General features: G+C 38.1%; 2 protein-coding genes and 1 pseudogene across 2 annotated transcripts; 2 read left to right on the forward strand and 1 right to left on the reverse strand.

The window, feature by feature from the left end:
• Positions 1–5045: 5045 nt before the first annotated feature.
• On the forward strand, positions 5046–11628 carry LOC121776846 (annotated as a pseudogene).
• Positions 11629–13149: 1521 nt separating this feature from the next.
• LOC121777036 lies at positions 13150–13926 on the forward strand. The gene is made up of 2 exons (XM_042174163.1): positions 13150–13627; positions 13724–13926. The coding sequence occupies exons 1-2, from the start codon at positions 13167–13169 to the stop codon at positions 13878–13880; spliced, it is 618 nt and encodes a 205-aa protein (XP_042030097.1). The 5' UTR covers positions 13150–13166; the 3' UTR covers positions 13881–13926.
• A 395-nt stretch (positions 13927–14321) lies between these two features.
• LOC121776358 lies at positions 14322–16182 on the reverse strand. The gene is made up of 3 exons (XM_042173529.1): positions 15723–16182; positions 15533–15649; positions 14322–14711 (listed from the first exon to the last, which is right to left on the reverse strand). Exons 1-3 carry the CDS (start codon positions 16164–16166, stop codon positions 14544–14546), a joined length of 729 nt encoding a protein of 242 aa, XP_042029463.1. The 5' UTR covers positions 16167–16182; the 3' UTR covers positions 14322–14543.
• Positions 16183–19119: the final 2937 nt, after the last annotated feature.

The raw sequence follows: 19119 nt of genomic DNA on the forward strand, positions 1-19119 counted from the left end.
GACTAATAATGCACCATTATAGTGTAATAATGCAGATTTTCAGTTGAATAATGCACAATTATATTGTAATAATGCAGATCATCACAACCATCCAATTCAAGGATCTAAGGGCTGTGATCTGATTGAAGCTTGGGCTGAAAAGCTGCGAAGGACCTTAACACACACACATATATATATAGACGTTATATAGTAGATTTTCCATTTGCCATGTAATGAAAAATAATTATCTATAAACAAATAAATAATTAAGGATTTTCTGTATTTTTCATATTTGTACCAGAAATGTGTCATCATTTATTCGATTATTGAATTAATCGGGTAAGGGGTGTTACATTGATGACAACTCTGATCAACCAATCAAAGATACCTTGGGATGATGATCTACCTACTTATGCATATATCCAAAGGGCATGTATTCATGGTCTAATTTTGTTGGGGGACTCATTTTACCTTACATCACAGGGTGTAAGGCTCCTTTCATGTGGCTGAATGCTTTTGAGGATCCGGATGAGGTGATCACGATTAGTTGGGGCAGTGTCACTTGGTCTTATATGTACCATTATCTGTGTGAGGCTTCCATAGGTTAGAGGAACGAGTTGGGCGGACCTATGATGCTTCTGCAGCTATGGGTGTGAGAAAGAATACCCACATTGAGGCCGTCCTTCGTAGTAGCCCCCGTGCACCAGCCCTATATGCCATGTGGCGCTAGGTAATATATTTGTTGCACATATTTGTTTATGTTTCTTGAATAATGTTTGAGATAATCTAGTTGTCGTGTCTCTCTTCTTTTTGCACTTCCAATCTGTCTAGGGACTAAAGAAGCATCAGCAATCTGTTCAAAAATCGGTGTTCCATTTTCAGCTTCTTGACGGTTAGAAGCTTGTACATCTATGTCAAGAAATAGCGGCTCTAAACTATCTTGATCCCTATCAAGAGCTGTGAATCTCGAGCAGAATAAAGTGATGGCACTTCATAATACCACATCTCTAGACGTAGTATACTTCATCGTCTTTGGATCCATGCACCTCCACTTTTCCATAGCAATCATATCCTACAAATACAAACTTCTTCGTTTTTGTGTCAAGTTTAGTTCTATTAGACTTAGGGACATATACATAGCAAATAAAACCAATGACCCGGAAGTAACTAACATATGAGACTTCACCATATAACATTTCGAAAGGTGATTTTTGAGTACCTGGCAAGGGAGGTATTGTGTTCGTCACATGACATGCAATGGAACAACTTCAACCTAAAGTTCTCGAGGAAGATGCTTGACATGCAATCATGAAAGACAAATAGAGGTGAGATGAGCTAGCTTTCTTTCCGCCACTCCGTTCTGTTGAGGAGTGTTTGGACAAGTCATTTGTCGTTGAACACCATTATTTTTGCAATATTGGAAGAAATTATCTAACATATACTCTCCACAATTGTCACTCCGAAGACACTTTATCTTCTTCGTGAACTCCTTTTCAACAATGTCCTTGAACTCCATAAACTTGGACAAAGCCTCACTCTTTTCTTTCAAAGGTTTCCCCCGAGTGAACCTTGAGTGAACCTTGGGTAAACGATTCTCGGTTATTCAGTTAACCGAGAATCGAACCAAAACTGGTCAGTTATCAGTTAACCGATAACCGAAATCCACGGTGCTCGGGTCGGTACCGGTTTGCATTTTTTCTAGAAATCGTTTATAAGTTATAACCTATCGGTTATCGGTTAAATTAGATTCAATTTTAATTCGATTATATTTTTAATGAATAAACTTCCATAATATTTTTATACTTTTAAAATTTCATATCTACGTTACATTGATTTTGTACTTCTTTATGTGGAGTCACGATAGAAGAAAATGTATTTTACTTTCAAATTTTTTATAGTCTAATTTAATTTGTGTCACTTTCATTTATAATATCTCAAAGTCAATAAAGTGCCTAAACATTATTTTAAAAATAGGATATCCCTTCACTTAATTACCGTAGAAATGTTTTTAGATCATTTAAAGTTTAAACTTTTGAAGTGCCTAAACAAATTTATGTATTACTTAGGAAAAATAATATAATAATAATTATAACTAAAAAGTAGATGAATTGTTTTTTAAAGTTAAAGTGTTGATCTTTGAATCATTCAGTTAGTTCAGTTATAATCGATAACTGATCGGTTCTAATCGAGTCGGTTAGTTAAGTAACCGAGCTAAAAATTGGGTCGGTTCTGGTTAGTTTTTTTAACCAATTTTTAGGGTCGATTAACCGACAAGTCGGTTCGGGTAATAACTGAACCGACCGTTTACCCACCCCTAATTTAGGACCAAACAGGACATATTTCCCATGATCGATAATTTGAGTAACCGAAACTAGATTTGGTTTCAAACTTGGACCGTGGTAAATATAATGCTGCTTGACACTTTTGGCCGTTGGATTTCTAACAACGTCAATAATCACGCCACCTTCTTTGACTACTGGATGAGTTGAGTTGTCTACAGTAACAACAACCCACTCTCCATGATGATCACGTATCTTCGAGAAAAAGGAGTTGTTTTCGGGTTGCATGATGAGAACAACCTAAATCGATGATTCATTATTCTCTCTTAATTTATCTACTATCCACTTAACACACTATTCTTAATCTTCGTTCAAAAAAGAAGCGGCTCTGATCTATTACTCCTTTACATTATTCTCACTTTTACTTTTATATTTATCCACTTTAACTATTTATTAGAATAAATTTTTTAAAAATAAATGTAAATAAAAAGCAACTCAAACTTTTTTGATAAAGAGAGAGTACATTTTCTTCGTAGGTTGTGCATAACAAATTCTTTTCCAAATCTATACTAATCAAAAGCGCAAGTTGGGTGAAAGACCCTAATGCCCTTTTTGGAGGGAAAATGGAAAGATGAAGTGTCTTCTATGCAAAAATAATTGGACAAATAATGGTCCAATAAAATGCCAGCTTCTTAAAGAAGTTTTAAAACACATTTAAATAGTGAACAACCATTAATTTTTATAATTAAGTGACTAAGTTTATATATTAATTAGTCTTATATTTGAGTTAAAATTGGAACTGTGCTAGAGAGTTTAGTTTGTCTTCCATTTATTTAGGATAAAATTGAGATTTAATAATTTATTGCAATATTTTTTCTCCAAATTAATTCACAAGCTAAATGACAACATAAATATGTAATGTTTACAATTTTCATCTTATGTTTACTCAATTAAAGTTTTTAATTCATATATTTTAATTTTTATCTAATTAATTAGATAATACTACTAAGTTTATAGATTAAACTACAAAATACGATGAAATTATATATATATATATATATATATATATATATATATTTAAAATTAAATCTAACTTATAAAGTTTGTATAACTTCTTAATATAAATAGTAATGTAAATTGTCATATTATTCAAAACAAATAAGATGCATAAAATATTATCATTATTTTAAGTGATAATTTACTTTTTATACGTATATGTAGCGGGAAGTAAGAAACTTATTATTTCCAAAATAAAAAATTCATTTAGTTTTTGACCATATATCAAGTTATGCTATGGTCTGAAATTAAACGGAATAAATAAATAGTGAACTAAAATGTGATTATTGGATAATACAAATTTTCTAACTTGACTTCTCAAAGAAGTTTTAAATTTTTATGATTTAAATTATTCATATATTTAATATGGATATGTTTAATATTCCATATATATTTTCAAATTAATTTTTTTTAAATTAAGCTATTAAATTTTTATATTAATTTCCTTTTATTTGGATTAATGACTTGTAAGCACGGTCAATAAACATCTTTACTCACACATATCTTCTTTATTTGTACTCCCTCTGTCCCGATAAATATGCAACGTTTCCTTTTGGGCACAAGATTTTATGCAAGATGGTTTAGTGAATTTAAGTGGAGAGAATAAAGTAGGTGAGTGATTAAAGAAGAGAGAAAAGTAAGAAAGAGAAAAGTTTGAATGATTAAAGAGGGAAAAAATAGGTGGATGTTTTAAAGGAGAGAGAAAAGTAAGAGAGAGAAAAAATTGGTGGATGTTTTAAAGGAGAGAGAAAAAGTGAATATATTGACTTGATTTATTAATTCTATTTTGTTGACTTGAATAAATTTGACATTCGGTTACCAAATTTGCCGTCCGTACTTAAGCGTTTCATATTCGTAATTTTGATTCCACATTTCTAAATAATGTTCTAAAAAATGATTATAATAAGCACAATAAAAAATGATAAACAATACAAATGCCAAAGTAATTAGAACAACCACATTTATAAAATTTCGAAGTCTAATTTTCAAAGTTGGCGGCTATGTCTTAAAATTATGGCGCCTCACACTCAATAAACCAGCCTTGCTATTATAATTAGGATAATAAAATCGATCGCATATTATTAGCATACAAAAATAAACGAACCCAAAGCAATTAACAAGATCTCGAAAACTGAGAACAAAGATCTGTATCAAGATAAAACCTTGGAGCAACATTTCCACAGTTTGAGCAGCGGATCAACCCTAACGCGGCGAATCAGACAACGAAGAGGGATAATTGGGCGACGAAGGTTAGAAAATCGGGAATCAGTGAGTGAAGAGTGGAATTCTGGAGGCGAACGGGGAAATCAAGCGGCGAGAAAGGTGAATCAGACATCATGAAGTGTTCCCGTCTTCGGAGGCGCATGGGAAAGCGGGAAGCTTTGTCATCGTCGGAGGCCTGGCGGCGCGGGGTCGTCGGAGGCCTGGCGGCGGAGAAATTAAGCCATCGCCTGGGAGAAATGAGGGTAGACGAAAAGTGATTGTAGAGTAGGTAGGGTAGGGTCTGCTAGGGTTTTTTTTATTTTTTAATGCTTAATGAACTTAATTAGTGAGCCCTAATTAGTAATTAAAATTCCCTGATTTTTTCCTTTTAAGGAAATGTTGCATTTTTAGTGGGACGTCCCAAAAAGGAAAACGTTGCATTTATAATGGGATAGAAGGAGTATATCTTATTTTAATTAACTCATAATCATACTTTTTGTCATTAATTTTACTATTGGTTTTACTCCAATTAAATTTTACTCATATTGAAAAATACCCATTGCCCCGTTTGCCGGAAAATGTTGCTCCGCCTCCACCAACGAATTCGCTGCTCGTTTGCCCATGCCTCTATGATCTCCCTCCTCCTGAATGCCTCGAATTATCCTCAATCAACGGCATTTCCTCGGCATTTTCATCGGTAGACGTAAGCCTCGTTTATGCTGGAATCGCGACGATTAGGATGGTAATTGTATTAGGATTCCAGAATCATTGATTTGAAATTGCGAATCGTTGCTTGCGATCATGTCATCTTCGATCCGGAAGTATGATTCCGCCTCTGCCGCGTCTTCGTCGTCGAGTTTCCAGCAGCTCGTGCCCCCGCCTGTGGATACAGGCACTCCCGAGAAATTTCTTCCGAGGCAAAGGTTCAATTCAATTTCGTACCCCAATCCTATCCTACCTTAATTTTGCCTTACTTCCATGCATGGAGTTCGATCGGTGTCCTCTGTTGCGTTTTCTTTTCCTCTCTCGAAATTTATTGGTGCATGATTGAATTAAGCTGATTTTATGTGTTTGCTGAAAACTCATGAGAACTTTTTCGTTAATCAATCTTAATAAAATGGAGGCAATGAGCTAATTTAAATGCGGAGCGGTAAATCACTTGTTTTTTTTTCTGCAAGATAGCATAATTCGGACTTTAAATGCTATAGATGCTGTTGAATTTAGCTAATCTATCTCTATAATATGTTTGTTAATAACTCTTCGAAAGATATGTATCTCTAGTTGAGAATGGGAATCAAGCCCTCTGTTTAATGACAGAGCACTTTTGAGGGTTTAATAACAACAAAGTTTCTGCTTATGGTATTGGCATGATTTCTTTTGTGAAAGCAGAAGGGGTTTGAGCCACAAGGCTTTGGTCTGCTCGTATGTTTATTTAAAAATATATGCTACACATTCTATGCAATGAATAAATATGGTGGTAATTTATTTTCAGTTTACCGGATAACAGATCTTTACACATCTGAACAATCACCATCTTGTTTTCCACCGATATAATACATACTCCCTCTGCACCATTTAAGATGATTACCTCTCCTTTTTCTCTCTACTTTATCCCACTCAGTGCCACTGAAGAATGTGGGCCATCTTGAGTGGGACGGGGGAGTACTATATATGTATCTTGTGGATGTGGTGCAGCAGTTATCTGATTGCATGTTATTATATTTCAGCAAGTCTTTTGGATAGTCTCTAGGGATTTTGTTTCTTGCGTTCTAGGTGCTAAAACGTGATTACATGTGCATTTTATAACACATTTTTTTTATTACATTTTAGATGTAGACCGTATCCAGGGATTATAACTATTTTACTCTGCACCTGTGTTGTTATTCTCAACCTATAACAATTCTGTTATTTCTCTTATTTGGTAAGTTTGGCAGTGTTGCAAAAGATGCCTGGCCTGGATGACTTGTTTCCAGGATTTGTATGAAGAAAGTTACAAGCAGTGTCTAAGACTTTCATGACATTTGAGAAATTCCTTTTAATCAAGATGATTCTATTATCATGTTGATTCTCTATTTTTTCTTCCAAATGCAGTTTCAGTAATGTATTCTAGTTGTTAGCTCAGAGAGAGGTATCTCCTCAAAGAAAGCGTCTGGCCAGAAAATTTTGAGGCCAGGACTCCAGTCACTGTGCTGGTGCCTGCAGAACTAGATCTGAATCAGCCAATGATGCTAGACAAGAACTTCGTTCATGGTATCTATGGTTTTATCTGTTTTTATACGGAATATAGTTGCTATCAAGGGTCATTGCTGCATATATCAGCGATAGTGTTGAGTCAGGGTCACTGTAAACGATTGCTAATCGTTTAGAATCATCTTTATTTGGACTATAGGGTTGAGTCAGGGTCGTTGCTGCATATATCAGCGATAGTGTTGAGTCAGGGTCACTGTAAACGATTGCTAATCGTTTAGAATCATCTTTATTTGGACTATAGGGTTGAGTCAGGGTCATTGCTGCATATATCAGCCAAGTATTGTTCTCTACAGCCTCGACCTAGGTCAATAATTGCTGCAGCCTTTAGTCCTGATGGAAAGACACTTGCATCGACACAGTTACTGCCTCTCTCTCTCTTCTTCTCTGTATGTAGTATTATGTTGTTATATACAAAATCTTAGGTGCATATTTAAAAGTAAGATCTTTGATTGTGGCAGCGGAGACCATACTGTGAAAATAATTAATTGTCAAACTGGAAAATGCTTGAAAGTGTTAAGTGGTCATCGGAGGACTCCTTGGGTGGTAAGGCTGTTTTCTGATCTGCCAATTTTTTAATGAGACATTCGTGAATTGTGATAGCTGAAAATGCATGGAGTATGGACTACTGATAGATTGATTTTTTACGTAGACGCTGCTTTTATTTGTTAGCCTAAGGTCATGTAAGCTCTTCATTTTTGGCTCTAGTTCGAGCATGTCCTACATGCAATACTTGCCTGATCATTTATATGAACTTCCTGCAGGTTAGATTTCATCCACTTTATCCTGACATTCTCGCTAGTGGAAGTCTTGACCATGAAGTTCGATTATGGGATGCAAAAGCTGCCAAGTGTATAGGATGGCGGAATTTTCGTAATTTTTGAAGACTTTTCTAAATTTAAGCTATTCAGTTTCTGTTTCTGTTCAGTTATAAACTAAACCTTATCAAATTTCTTGCTGAAATACTTTCATGCAGATCGTCCGATAGCTTCAATTGCATTCCATGCCAGAGGCAAATTTTAGCCGTTGCCTCTGGTCACAAGGTTAGCAACCTAGATTGCGCACCTTTGATTCTGATTTTGTGGCTATATGCTGCTAACCTTTGCTTATGTGGCAGCTCTATATGTGGCATTACGCCAAGGGACGCAACGCTTCCTCACCAACGGTTATATTAAAGACTCGCCGTACGCTTCGGGCTGTGCATTTCCACCCACATGCTACACCATTTCTTCTGACTGCTGAGGTATTTGTTCTGGTGCTGTTACAAAATTTATTATCGGTGATCAATATGTAATACTGATTTTCCAGGTCAACGATCTTGACTCGTCTGACCCTTCAATGATCCCTGCAACTTCGCGTGGCTACTTGCACTACCCTCCTCCTACTATATATTTGGCAGACGAACATACAAACAATCAGTCAAATTCAAGAAATGTTCCCGCCATGCCTGTACCATCTCAATCAGAATAGGTGATAGGACTTCACAACAAAGTGATGTGGATATTAGCTCTAATGCTTCACAACAGGGTGGATACTTCTGCCTCTGTGCGATTGTTCACATATTCAACTCCATCTGGTCAATATGAGTTGGTATTGTCTCCGGTAGATCTAGTAGCTCCACTACACAAGATGAGCGGCGAAATAATTATTCAACAAGGGAAACTGGAAATTCTGTTTCTGAGCATGCAAGGGATACAATGGATACAGATATGCTAGCTGAATCGAGAAGCAATCATTTTTTCCCATTTGGCAACCCAGCGAATTGGGAGCTGCTACCATTTTTGGAGGGTTGGTTGATTGGTCAAAGCCAAGCTGGCCAACGTGCTATGCACTCACAAAATGGAGACAGTAATGAAGGTCTGCCTTCTCGTAGTGCTATAGGGGACCTATCAACAGTCGGTCCTCCAGTATCACCTAGTACAGGCAGAAATTTAAGGGTTCCTAGAAGATCTGGCTTGCCGAACCAGTCTCCACGCACCCGTGCAATATCAACAGCAAGATCTGGAGATACTGCTGCTTTTAACAATAGCCAACCAGATCAGAGCAATGCACAGCCTTTCATGAACCAAATCCAGTCTGAGGTTGCCACATCACTGGCTGCGCCTGCTGAGTTGCCTTGTACCGTAAAGCTTAGAATATGGTCTTATAATTTAAAAAATCCATCCGCACGTCTTGATTCAGAACGATGTCAGTTAATAATTCTTTATGTCATACTTTGTAGGTATGGATGTTGCTTAATTCACCTAATTATTAGCTTTGGAAATTGGATTGTTCTAAATTCTTACATGGAAAATGTTTTTGCAGTGAAATGGGTGCTCATTTTTCACCTTGTGGAAGGTTTTTGGCAGTGTGTGTAGCATGCATTCTACCAACAACGGATGTTGATCCAGGGTTTAATAGCCCAATTCATGGTGTAATTGAGGCCTCGACATCACCTACTCGACATCCGATTTCAGCTCAATGGGTTATGTATGAGCTAAGGATATATTCCCTTGAAAAGACCACGTGAGCCTTTTTCTTTTGTTTTGCTGCAATAGTGAAATCTTACATAATCAGCCAAATAAAATAAATTCATAAAGGGATGATGACTCTATTCCTGTAGATTTGGATCTGTTCTGGCCTCTCGGGCAATCAGAGCTGCTCACTGTTTGAAATCAATACAGGTTAGTTGTATTGCGGGATTCAATCGAAATTATGAGCTTGAAATTGAACATTGTTTTGGGTGAAACCTGCTCTTAAATGTATATTGAACATCTGTTGGAAGGTCTGTTTCAAAAACGAATTTCTGAGATATTTAGTTCAGATATCTCTATTGTTTTCGAGTGATTTTATGAAGTTTGAGGTTGTCCAGTTAAAGTAGATAAGTAGCATTTATTATGAAACTGCTAGTAATAGATACAGATTCTGCAAACACTACACAGTTATGTTTCATGGTAGAATATGGATGCACAATATTTACTGAGTAGGTTGGTCAAATAGTGCATATGTGGCTCTCTGATCTAGCTATTATTCTTACCCATTTACTAGTGCTGGTCTTCTCTGTAAGGTAATTCTTTTGGGTTAGTTGGTACTTGCATATACTTATGAAGAGATCTAGTTTGTTGCCATATAAAATAAATGTAGGAGAAGCTGGGTATAACTGGAGTAGGTCAATGACATTAATTGTCAGTACTTAAACTACATAAATATATATCCTATCTTTGTGTCTCTTGGGCAAGGTTCTACAGTTGCAAGATGTTCCATTATCTTGCTTCCAGTTATGACACTGTGCTTCTCTCAATCAAGCTGCTTGTATATGCTTTCTCTGCTGGAGATAAAGTCATTTATTTGATTTGATGATGTCGTTTTACTGGTGTATTGAAATCTTTATTGTTTGATCAAATTTATAACTATTAATCTGCATGTTTTCCATGGGAAGTCGATGTGTTATATCCTTTTTTATTGGCTTGCAGTTTTCTCCAACCTCTGAGAATCTTTTACTTTCCTATGGTCGGCGCCATAGTTCACTTCTTAAAAGTGTTGTCATTGGTGGAGATACAACAGTACCCATATACACTATTTTGGAGGTAAGATGTTTCATGAATTATAATTTTGATGTTCTTTTGCTTTTGCAGGTTTCACATGATTTGCACCGGCTGTTTATCTTTCTATTTTTTTGCTGTACAATCAATTGTGAATTTTGAAATACTTGCATATCCATATACACTATTAGTTTGTTTTCCATGTTTCTTAGATCTTTGGTGATCTTACAGATCTATAGAGTTTCTGATATGGAACTTGTGCGAGTTCTTCCAAGTGCAGAGGATGAGGTTAATGTAGCTTGTTTCCACCCTTTAGTTGGAGGCGGGCTTGTATACGGAACCAAGGTAAAGAAGGAAACTAATACGCATGTTTTTCAAGTTTATGAATCAGTTTTTTACTTCAAATATGGTTTTTTTTAACGTGCCAGGAAGGAAAGCTGAGGATCCTTCAATGTGATAGTTCGCATGGCTTCAGTTCCAATAAATCCCTCATTCCAGATGATAATAACATGGTGGAGGTAGAGAATGCTCATGTGTGCTAATCAATAATAATTTATAGGTTTAATTATGATTTTGGCCATCCATTAGGTGAAGCACTTAATGATTATAACATGTCCATACCCTAAATCATATATTTCCTCTTCAATTGCTTATATCGTAGTACGTATAATTTTATTTGTTTTGGTTGAAGGTTCCAACATCGACATAGGAAAGTTGATCGTGATATCTCACATTATGCACCCTATAGAACTCATACGGTTAGTTAGATCTATCTTCTTTAGTATAGTATATGATGTGAGCCCAATTTTGTGCCAGGATAAATGTTTAATGTTACACCTGCTTCAGTACTCAGGTGCTGTGTTGCATAAAAATGGGGTAACTCTATTACAAGAATGAGAATCAGCTTCTTATTCGCACAATCCGGACTCATATGAAGCATGGGATTATGACGCGGAAGCTGTCCTCAAATATGTCTTTAAGGCCGAGGATTTGTTCCAGCAAGCTCAACAGTGTTTCTTATTTGTGTCAGGTTGGTTCCCAATCTAACAAGTCGCGAAGTTAAAATTATGTGCAGTTGGGAATTTGCCAAAGAGGAATGCTAAGAAGTAGAGAAGGAAATGTTGTGCTGATGCGGTGGTCGATTATGCATTTTGCTGGTCGCCGGCTAATTTAGCTGCTTTGAGTGTGTATTCTTTGGGCTATTCTGCTGAATGCCTTATTAATTATTGATTTAAGAGGAAGGGACTAATCCTAATATTCCCTTTTATATCAAAATTCTGGTTTCTGATGAATTACAAGATCTATGTGGGGGATTCATTCACACACATATTTTGCTTTTATCATCATCACATGCTTCAACTGCAATATTTATATCTCAATTTTCTAGTGAGTGGCTAATTAGGAGAGCATAGATTTTATTTAACAAAATGGTCGTAAAGTTTACTTGTTTTTTAGTTTTATTTTGGAAGTAAAGGCCAAATGAAACATCAAGCGTATGGCGAAATTAGGGATTGCTAAAAAGAGATCTATTAAAATTTCATCATTAAGCATGAGTGAGCACTAAAAGATATCTGAAATTCGAATCTGATAAATCGTTTTGCAGCAAAATGTACAGGCGATGAGAGATTGATGTGGTATGTACTACTCCTATTCACGAAAAATAATCTCATTTTGGCATGTCCACGAAAATAGTCTCGTTTCTATATGGAAAATGATGTCTGGTCGTTGAAATCGTGAGTTGAAGAAATCCATGTCGGTTAGGCAGCAGGGTCCAATTAAAATCGGCCCCTCGCCGAAGAAATCGAAGTCATTTATTGAAAAATAGCTTAATTATCAGTTAATTCATGTAAAAAAGATTACAAGATTATTTAAAAAGCGGATCCATAAATTAATAAGCTATACTACCTTAGTCTAGTAAAAGTATAAATTTTCTATAACTTTCTATTTTAGAAAGTGGATCCACAATTCACTAACAATGCTTCCACTTTTTCTCTCCAATATCTCGTATGTTAATCGTTTTTCTTTCCATCTCTCTTCCTTTATGATCCATCTCCTTACTTTATCATTGTGTATTAAAATTTGTACCATTTTAAAAATTTATTACTTCCTCCATTCCCTCATAGTTGAGTCATTTTTCCATTCAGGAAATTCCCTTATAGTTGAGTCATTTCCATATATAGTACTCCATCCGTCCCACTTAAAATGACACACTTTCATTTTTAGTTTGTCTCAACCAAGATGATACATTTCTATTTTTGGTAACTTTCTCTCTCCAATTAATACAACCAACCAATTTTTTCTCTTTCCATTTAAATATTCAACTCTCTTTCTCTTTCTATTCATTACTTACACACACTTCTTCTCTCTCCAATTAACCACATTAACCAATAACTCCTAAAATCTCGTGCCGACTAAGGAATGTGTCATCTTAGCTGGGACGGAGGGAGTAACTTTTTCTCTCTCTTATTTTACTCCATCTTACTTTACTCTCTCTCTTTATTCACTTTCTACTATATTCTCTCTCTTACTTTTTTATCTATTTATCTAACACACTTAATATCTATTTCTTAAATTTCTTGCTGAAAAGTTTCGCCTCAACTATGGAAAAATGCAGAGGGTATTTTTTAAAAATGAAGGTAGTATTTTATCCCTAGCTGAATGGATAATATATTTAAATATAGTAGAATCTGAATGGCTATCGTTAATAACTGATTTTAACGGTATATGAAACATAAACTCCCACAAATATAGGTAATAAAGCCAGAAAGTTTGAATGCAAATATAGAGAATAGAGAAATAAAAAAAAAGTTATCATGCATGAGGACCTCTTAATCACCACACCCACAATCCTTCCAACAGAGAAAATCAAGGTAGACGAACAATGGAAGCCGACAGCGCGGCGGCCCGCCGAGTAATGGTGGTGGCGGATGGCAGCCGCGAGGCCGCCGGAGCGCTACAATACGCCCTCTCGCACGCGGTGGTGGACAACGACACCTTGATCCTCCTCCACGTCGAGCACGCCGCCCCGCCCCCCAAGAACTCCTTCGGCGGCTTGTTCAAGAATCCAATATCCCCGGCCGTCCCCCGTCTCGGTGGGCCCACCTCTTCCGGTGAGGGAAGTGTCGGTCGCAGTGGAGGAGGAGGAGGAGAGGTGGAATTTCTCGATGGGATGAGGCGCGCGTGCGCGGCTGCCAAGCCGATGGTGAAGGTGGCGGTGGAGAAGGCGGAGGTGCCGGAAGGGAAGGACAAGGGCGCCGTCATCGTTGCCCATAGCGCCGCTAGCAATGTTGAGCTTCTTATTATAGGCCAAAAGCGGAGTGCTTTTTCCAAATCCATTTTAGGGTGAGTTCATAATTTGAATCAAAATTTTAATACACAACGCGTTGGTGAGTTAGCATTTTAACGTATCCATTAATGAATGTTGGTATTGTTGTTTAGGGCGAGAAGAGGTTTGTCGTTGAAAGGATTGGCAGACACGGCGGAGTATGCGGTTGAGAATAGTAAATGCACGTGTGTTGCAGTGCAGAGAAAGGCTAACGGAGGAGGATATCTTCTTAATAGTAAAACACATAAAAATTTCTGGCTCTTGGCTTAAAAATTTCTGCCTCTTGGCTTTATTATGTATGATACTTTAGATTTACTCACCCATCATATCGAGTGATTTAAGGCATCATTGAAATTGTGTATTTCTGATTTTTATTGATTTTTAATGTTTATGTGAATGCATTCTTAAACATGAAGATAATGAAATTGAATGCAATGATAATAATAAAAAAAAATTAAAAAAGCAAACCTGCGCGGGCAAAGCCCACATGATTTCTAGTCATGCCCGATTACCACTCCGGCACGACCACTTCCGTATTCACCAATTCAATTTATTAATATTTGTATTAGCATATTTCGATTAGGGAGGTTAATTTTATTTTGTATTGTCAGTATTAGTATTTTTATGAAAGATGGAGCTATTAGGAATACCAAATATGTGCACTTTTTAACACTAGATGTTACTCTTGATAATCCATCTAAGGAAAAGGTATAAAAGTAAAGATCAGTTTATTGAAAATGGTACACTTGACTTGAGTTTCACTGCTTATTCATCAAAGAAACAAATCAACAAACATATACTAATATCCTGCGAAATTCTTTGTACATGAAAATTAATCACACGATGTATGTATGAGGGGTAGATTACACAAGAGAACGAGCATGTCGAATATTTGATCAGTCGCTAGAAATCTTCGAGATAGAAGATTAAATCTCAGCAGTTTCGGAAATTAGTGAGTTTGTAGTAGCAGTTGTTCCCAGAAAGCAGAATCTGGTAGCCATCACCACAAGGGCACTTGAAATGGAGGACTAGGCATTCTCCACTCTTCTCCACAAACACAGCTTCTTGTGAAGGAATTTCAGCCTCTCCTTCGCACTCTTCCTGCAACGTTACACCACTAATTCCTTTAATAACAGCTAATCAACATCAATCACAATGCACCATATAAATTGTTCAAGCAACTGAGTGTATGATATAGCGAAACTACAACAACACTGGATATGATGATAAACAGTATCGGTAGAAGTGTGCTCTGAGTTAAAGCGTACATTAACAGTGTTCAACTGTATAAAAACCCAGTATTCAATAAAAGCAATCAGAAATACTATGATACTCCATATGGTAAAAAAAATGTAACACCTCAACTACATATGGTAACATGAAACACGCAGACGGACTTCAGAAGCATCGATAAAACCAAGGTCCATTTCGCAAGGACCAAAGATTGAATGTACTGAACTCAAAGTAGTATGACAAAAACACTTAAAGAAGTTTGCCTACACTTATAAACCAAGTGAAAAATAATAAGCCAAAAGGTAAGAAAACATTTCGAGTTTCATCAGAACAGAGTTTTAACAGAAATCTAATTCACTTACAATTACATATCCTGAAATATCAATAAATCCCTTTCCAAACTAGAGATGGTAATCATAATAACAGTTTAACTGATCATAAAAAGGCAAAGCCCTAAATTCTAAAGAAGCAGGCAGCACAAGAAACATTCATTTTGATCAAACAAAATACAAACAGAAATACTAACATAATCATTATTAAAGGTTGTTTTATAAACATCACAGAGCAAAACGGAATAACACGAAAGCAGATACTTGAATTTATGAAATCTATGTGCAAAAGATTGAAGGAATTTGTGGATATTGAATTAACAATTGAAAATAGGAGGAATTTGTGAAAAGAATCAAGACCTTGGGATCGCTATCATTCTCCGATTCAAGATTTTCCTCATCGTCATCGTCTTCACTGGCAACTTGATTCCACCACTCGCTCATCACTTTCAGCCTCTCCTTCATCCTCTTCAACCTCTGCCCTAATTGAAAAAAACCTAATTAATCGCTTTTCCCCCAAATCAATTGAACAGAGAAAAAAAAAACAAGCCTTGGCACTGGGATTCTCTCCGCGGCTGGGAGACCTAGAAGGTTTCCTCCCGGCGGAAGGGCGAGGCGGAGTGGCGGAGAAGATAGGAATCGGAGCCGACAGTGTGCGGTGCAGAGAGGGCGACATTTCTTGACCAGCATTGACCGGAGCTGGACAATTGGGGATTTCCGACGATCTTGGAGGCGCCGCGGCGGAATTGGTGGTGGCTGGGGAGTAAATTGGCTCGGAAATAGTGCGGCGGAGCGGCGCGGGGGTGAAATACTGAGAAAGGGAGAGTTTCTTGAAGCCGAAGTGGTCGGGATCGGAGGAGGGGCTGAGAGTGGGCCTCTTGGGGAGGGGTTCTGGAAGAGTTGATCGGGATAGAGGATACTGTGTCTTTCCGATGGAGAGGTGATCGCAGATGTTGTCTTGGTGTTGGAGGTAAGTGATTTCTTCATCACCCATCTTTGCTGCAACTGAATTTTTCATAAATTGGGAGAGGAGGGAAAGGGAATGAATCGCGCTTTATATACTGGTAGTGGTAGCGACTTCAAGGGCTTTTCGGTCATTTCAGCCAGACAGTTTGGTTTTGGTTAAATATTTTGTATGGAATTCTTGTTGCATATGTATGATTTGAGTATTGATTCATTGATTGCGTTGTATGATCAAAATTGCCCATTATTCCCATTTGTTATTTTGAACATTAAGCTCACCTAGATTAGCTAAGATATTTGAAAGAAGAAGTTGTTAATCGAGATTAAGGATGAATAATATAATAACCAAGAATCTTCTATAACCATGAATCTATCGATAAGTGACCAATGTAGAAGAATGAATGTTTGTTCCATTATAGTACTCCCTCTATTCCAAGATAGTTAAGGCATTTATTTTGGGCACGAGATTTAAGAAATTATGTGTTAAATATTGAAGTAGAGAGAGTAAAGTAATAGAGCAGAAGAGAGAGTAAAGTAAGGGCATCAGCAGTGGGGCGCCCTAAGATGCGTCACGTCATCAGTTTTATCCTCCTTCCCCCCCACCTGCAGTGGGGCGCCCTATGGCACGCCACATCATCATTTTATTGTTTTGTTTAATTAATTTAAATGTTTTCAAATAACAAGTAACGAGTAAATAAAAAACGTCTAAATAACAAATGGCGACGCATTAATAAAAAAAAGTTACACCATTCAACTTACAAAAAAAAACAACTAAGTCGGTGCAATTCCCAACTTCCGACGCAGCTCATCGATTAACACCCGGAGATATTTGGCTTCGTCGGGGTCGATACACTTCTTGAGGGCCTTGTGCTTCTGCAATAACGTCCTCGCCATCGACGCTGTTGCCAACGACTTAAACGCGGTGGCCGTCTGGGTCGGGAGCGTTTCCGGGAACGGGGATGGATTTGCAGCGGTCGAGGATGAGGTCGCGGCCGCCTTCCCCTTGGCCTTTGCAGCCTTGACGCCGGGAGGACACCGGTGTGCCGGAACTCCCTTCATCCACGTACGTCCGGTTGAGGTCAACCGGGTGATTGCCGCTGCCGCTGCTCGTGTAATCACCAGCTTCGGTGGTCTTCGTCCTCTCCGGCGCATCAGTGTGCAGAATTCCACCTTGGAACTTCTGCTTGTCCTTCAAGAGCGCCCAGATGGCCTCGTGCTTGAAGTCGCCGTACATCGACCGGTACGACAACAGCACTTTAGCGCGCACGTCGCTTAAGCTCTCGCCGCTCCCCTGTGCCCGCGTGAACTTCTCGAACTCCGCCGCGTACAAGTTCACTTGCTTCTTCACTTGATCCCAGTGCTTGCGGAGTTGCTCACGTTTGCGCTTGTACGCGGTCGCCGGCTTAGCCTCATTGTAGAGGCCGGCGATGCGCTCCTAGTACGCGACCTGTCTCTGGTTGTTCGCGAAAATCGGGTCTTCCGATATATCTACCTAACACCGGGCCAAAATGAGGGTTTCGTCGTCGGTGTAGTTCGTACGGCCGGGGGCGTACTCATCGCAATTTCCGGGAGGCGGCAACTTCTGCGCCCACTGCCGGTTCCGCTTCTTTTTGGCTGGGGCGGAAGCGGTGGGAGGGAGCGCTTGGTCGGTTTGGAGACGGCTCCATGTCAGACAACCCGTACGATTCCGTACTGAAATCGGGATCGTACTGGGTGTCGGCGTCGAACGAACGATATTCGCCGGGTTCTGTACCCGGCCAACGCGCCTCTCCGCTAAATATAGGACTATTGGGACTTGAATCCATTTCGTAGTAATTATGTAAATGTAATATGTTTCGAAAGTGAAATCCTGAAATAAAATTACAAATGAACTCTATTTATAAATAAACGAAACCGCGTGCCATCGTCCGCGTCGATCGTCCGCGTAGCCCACAGTGGGCCGGACGATGGCGCGGGCGATGGGCATCGTCCGCGCTATACTCCGCGCCTTTAGTATAGGGCGCGACGATCGTCCGCGGCCTATGTCACGCACCTGCAATGGGGTGGACGATGGCGGGCGCGGACGATGCGCGCCATCGTCCGCCCCATTGTGGATGGCCTAAGTGAGAAGATAAAGATTTTACCAAAAAGGTAAATGCTTCAACTACCTTATGACAACCAGAAAATGATCAATTTCAAAATACTTCTTGCAGCTAAATAGCTTGTTATCTTTTTATTTGAAAGTGAGCTCAAAGCAGAGATTTATTATCCGAAGTGAGAAAGTGTATCAAGTGGATTTTGTTATTAACACATTAAGTGTGGATACATCTAAGTTACTTCAAATATTATTTAATTCAATTTTCATCATTATTTATTTGATTGATCGCATGTTAATCTTATAGGTAGCAACCTGATTAACCCGCTGGGCTAGCCCGAAACCCGAGCTTTTAGGGTTAGGGTTGAACTTTTACAACCCGAAAGAATTCACAACCTGATTAGCCCACACCCGATTGATCCGCAACCCGAGTAGGGCCGGCCCGATTGACATCCCTAGTTTGTCCTACCGCTCTTTGGAGCGAGAAACAATTCTACATTCCAGTTTTATTTACTTTATATCTCACGTTTTAGTATTTTGTAATTTAAATCTTGCTCGCATTTAAGTTTCTGTAATCTCATACTTGTGTTTGAAGCTACGTTGGCTTGGAAACTCTAAATATTGTTAGCTTTTGTCAATCTATGGAATTTTATGTTTGTTTTGAGATGGGTTTGTTAGATGTCTGACGTTGGATGCTTGGCGCGACTAATTTATTTTTGACATGGTAGATCTCGAGTTATTTAAAGTCTTGTGAATGTTTCACTTCATTACAATCGGTAAAAATGCTTAGATCTAGTTTCTGTCTAGTTTTCTTAAGCATGCAAGTTGATCCGTTTAAGTAGTTTCTATTTATTTTGACCAGATTTACTTCATATCTTCGTTAAGTTATTGCTTTGTTCCGATCTTATCT

This window comes from Salvia splendens, chromosome 18 (genome assembly GCF_004379255.2).
Source record: "Salvia splendens isolate huo1 chromosome 18, SspV2, whole genome shotgun sequence".
NCBI classification, from domain to species: domain Eukaryota; kingdom Viridiplantae; phylum Streptophyta; class Magnoliopsida; order Lamiales; family Lamiaceae; genus Salvia; species Salvia splendens.

What these genes read in the sequence shown, in the direction of transcription:
- LOC121777036 (XM_042174163.1), top strand. Translation starts at nt 13,167, where the DNA reads ATGGAAGCCGACAGCGCGGCGGCCCGCCGAGTAATGGTGGTGGCGGAT. An exon ending in TTTTCCAAATCCATTTTAGG is followed by an intron (nt 13,628 to 13,723) that starts GTGAGTTCATAA and finishes ATTGTTGTTTAG; the next exon opens with GGCGAGAAGAGGTTTGTCGT.
- LOC121776358 (XM_042173529.1), bottom strand. Translation starts at nt 16,166, where the DNA reads ATGGGTGATGAAGAAATCACTTACCTCCAACACCAAGACAACATCTGC. An exon ending in GAGAGAATCCCAGTGCCAAG is followed by an intron (nt 15,650 to 15,722) that starts GCTTGTTTTTTT and finishes CAATTAGGGCAG; the next exon opens with AGGTTGAAGAGGATGAAGGA. An exon ending in AGAATGATAGCGATCCCAAG is followed by an intron (nt 14,712 to 15,532) that starts GTCTTGATTCTT and finishes GTAACGTTGCAG; the next exon opens with GAAGAGTGCGAAGGAGAGGC.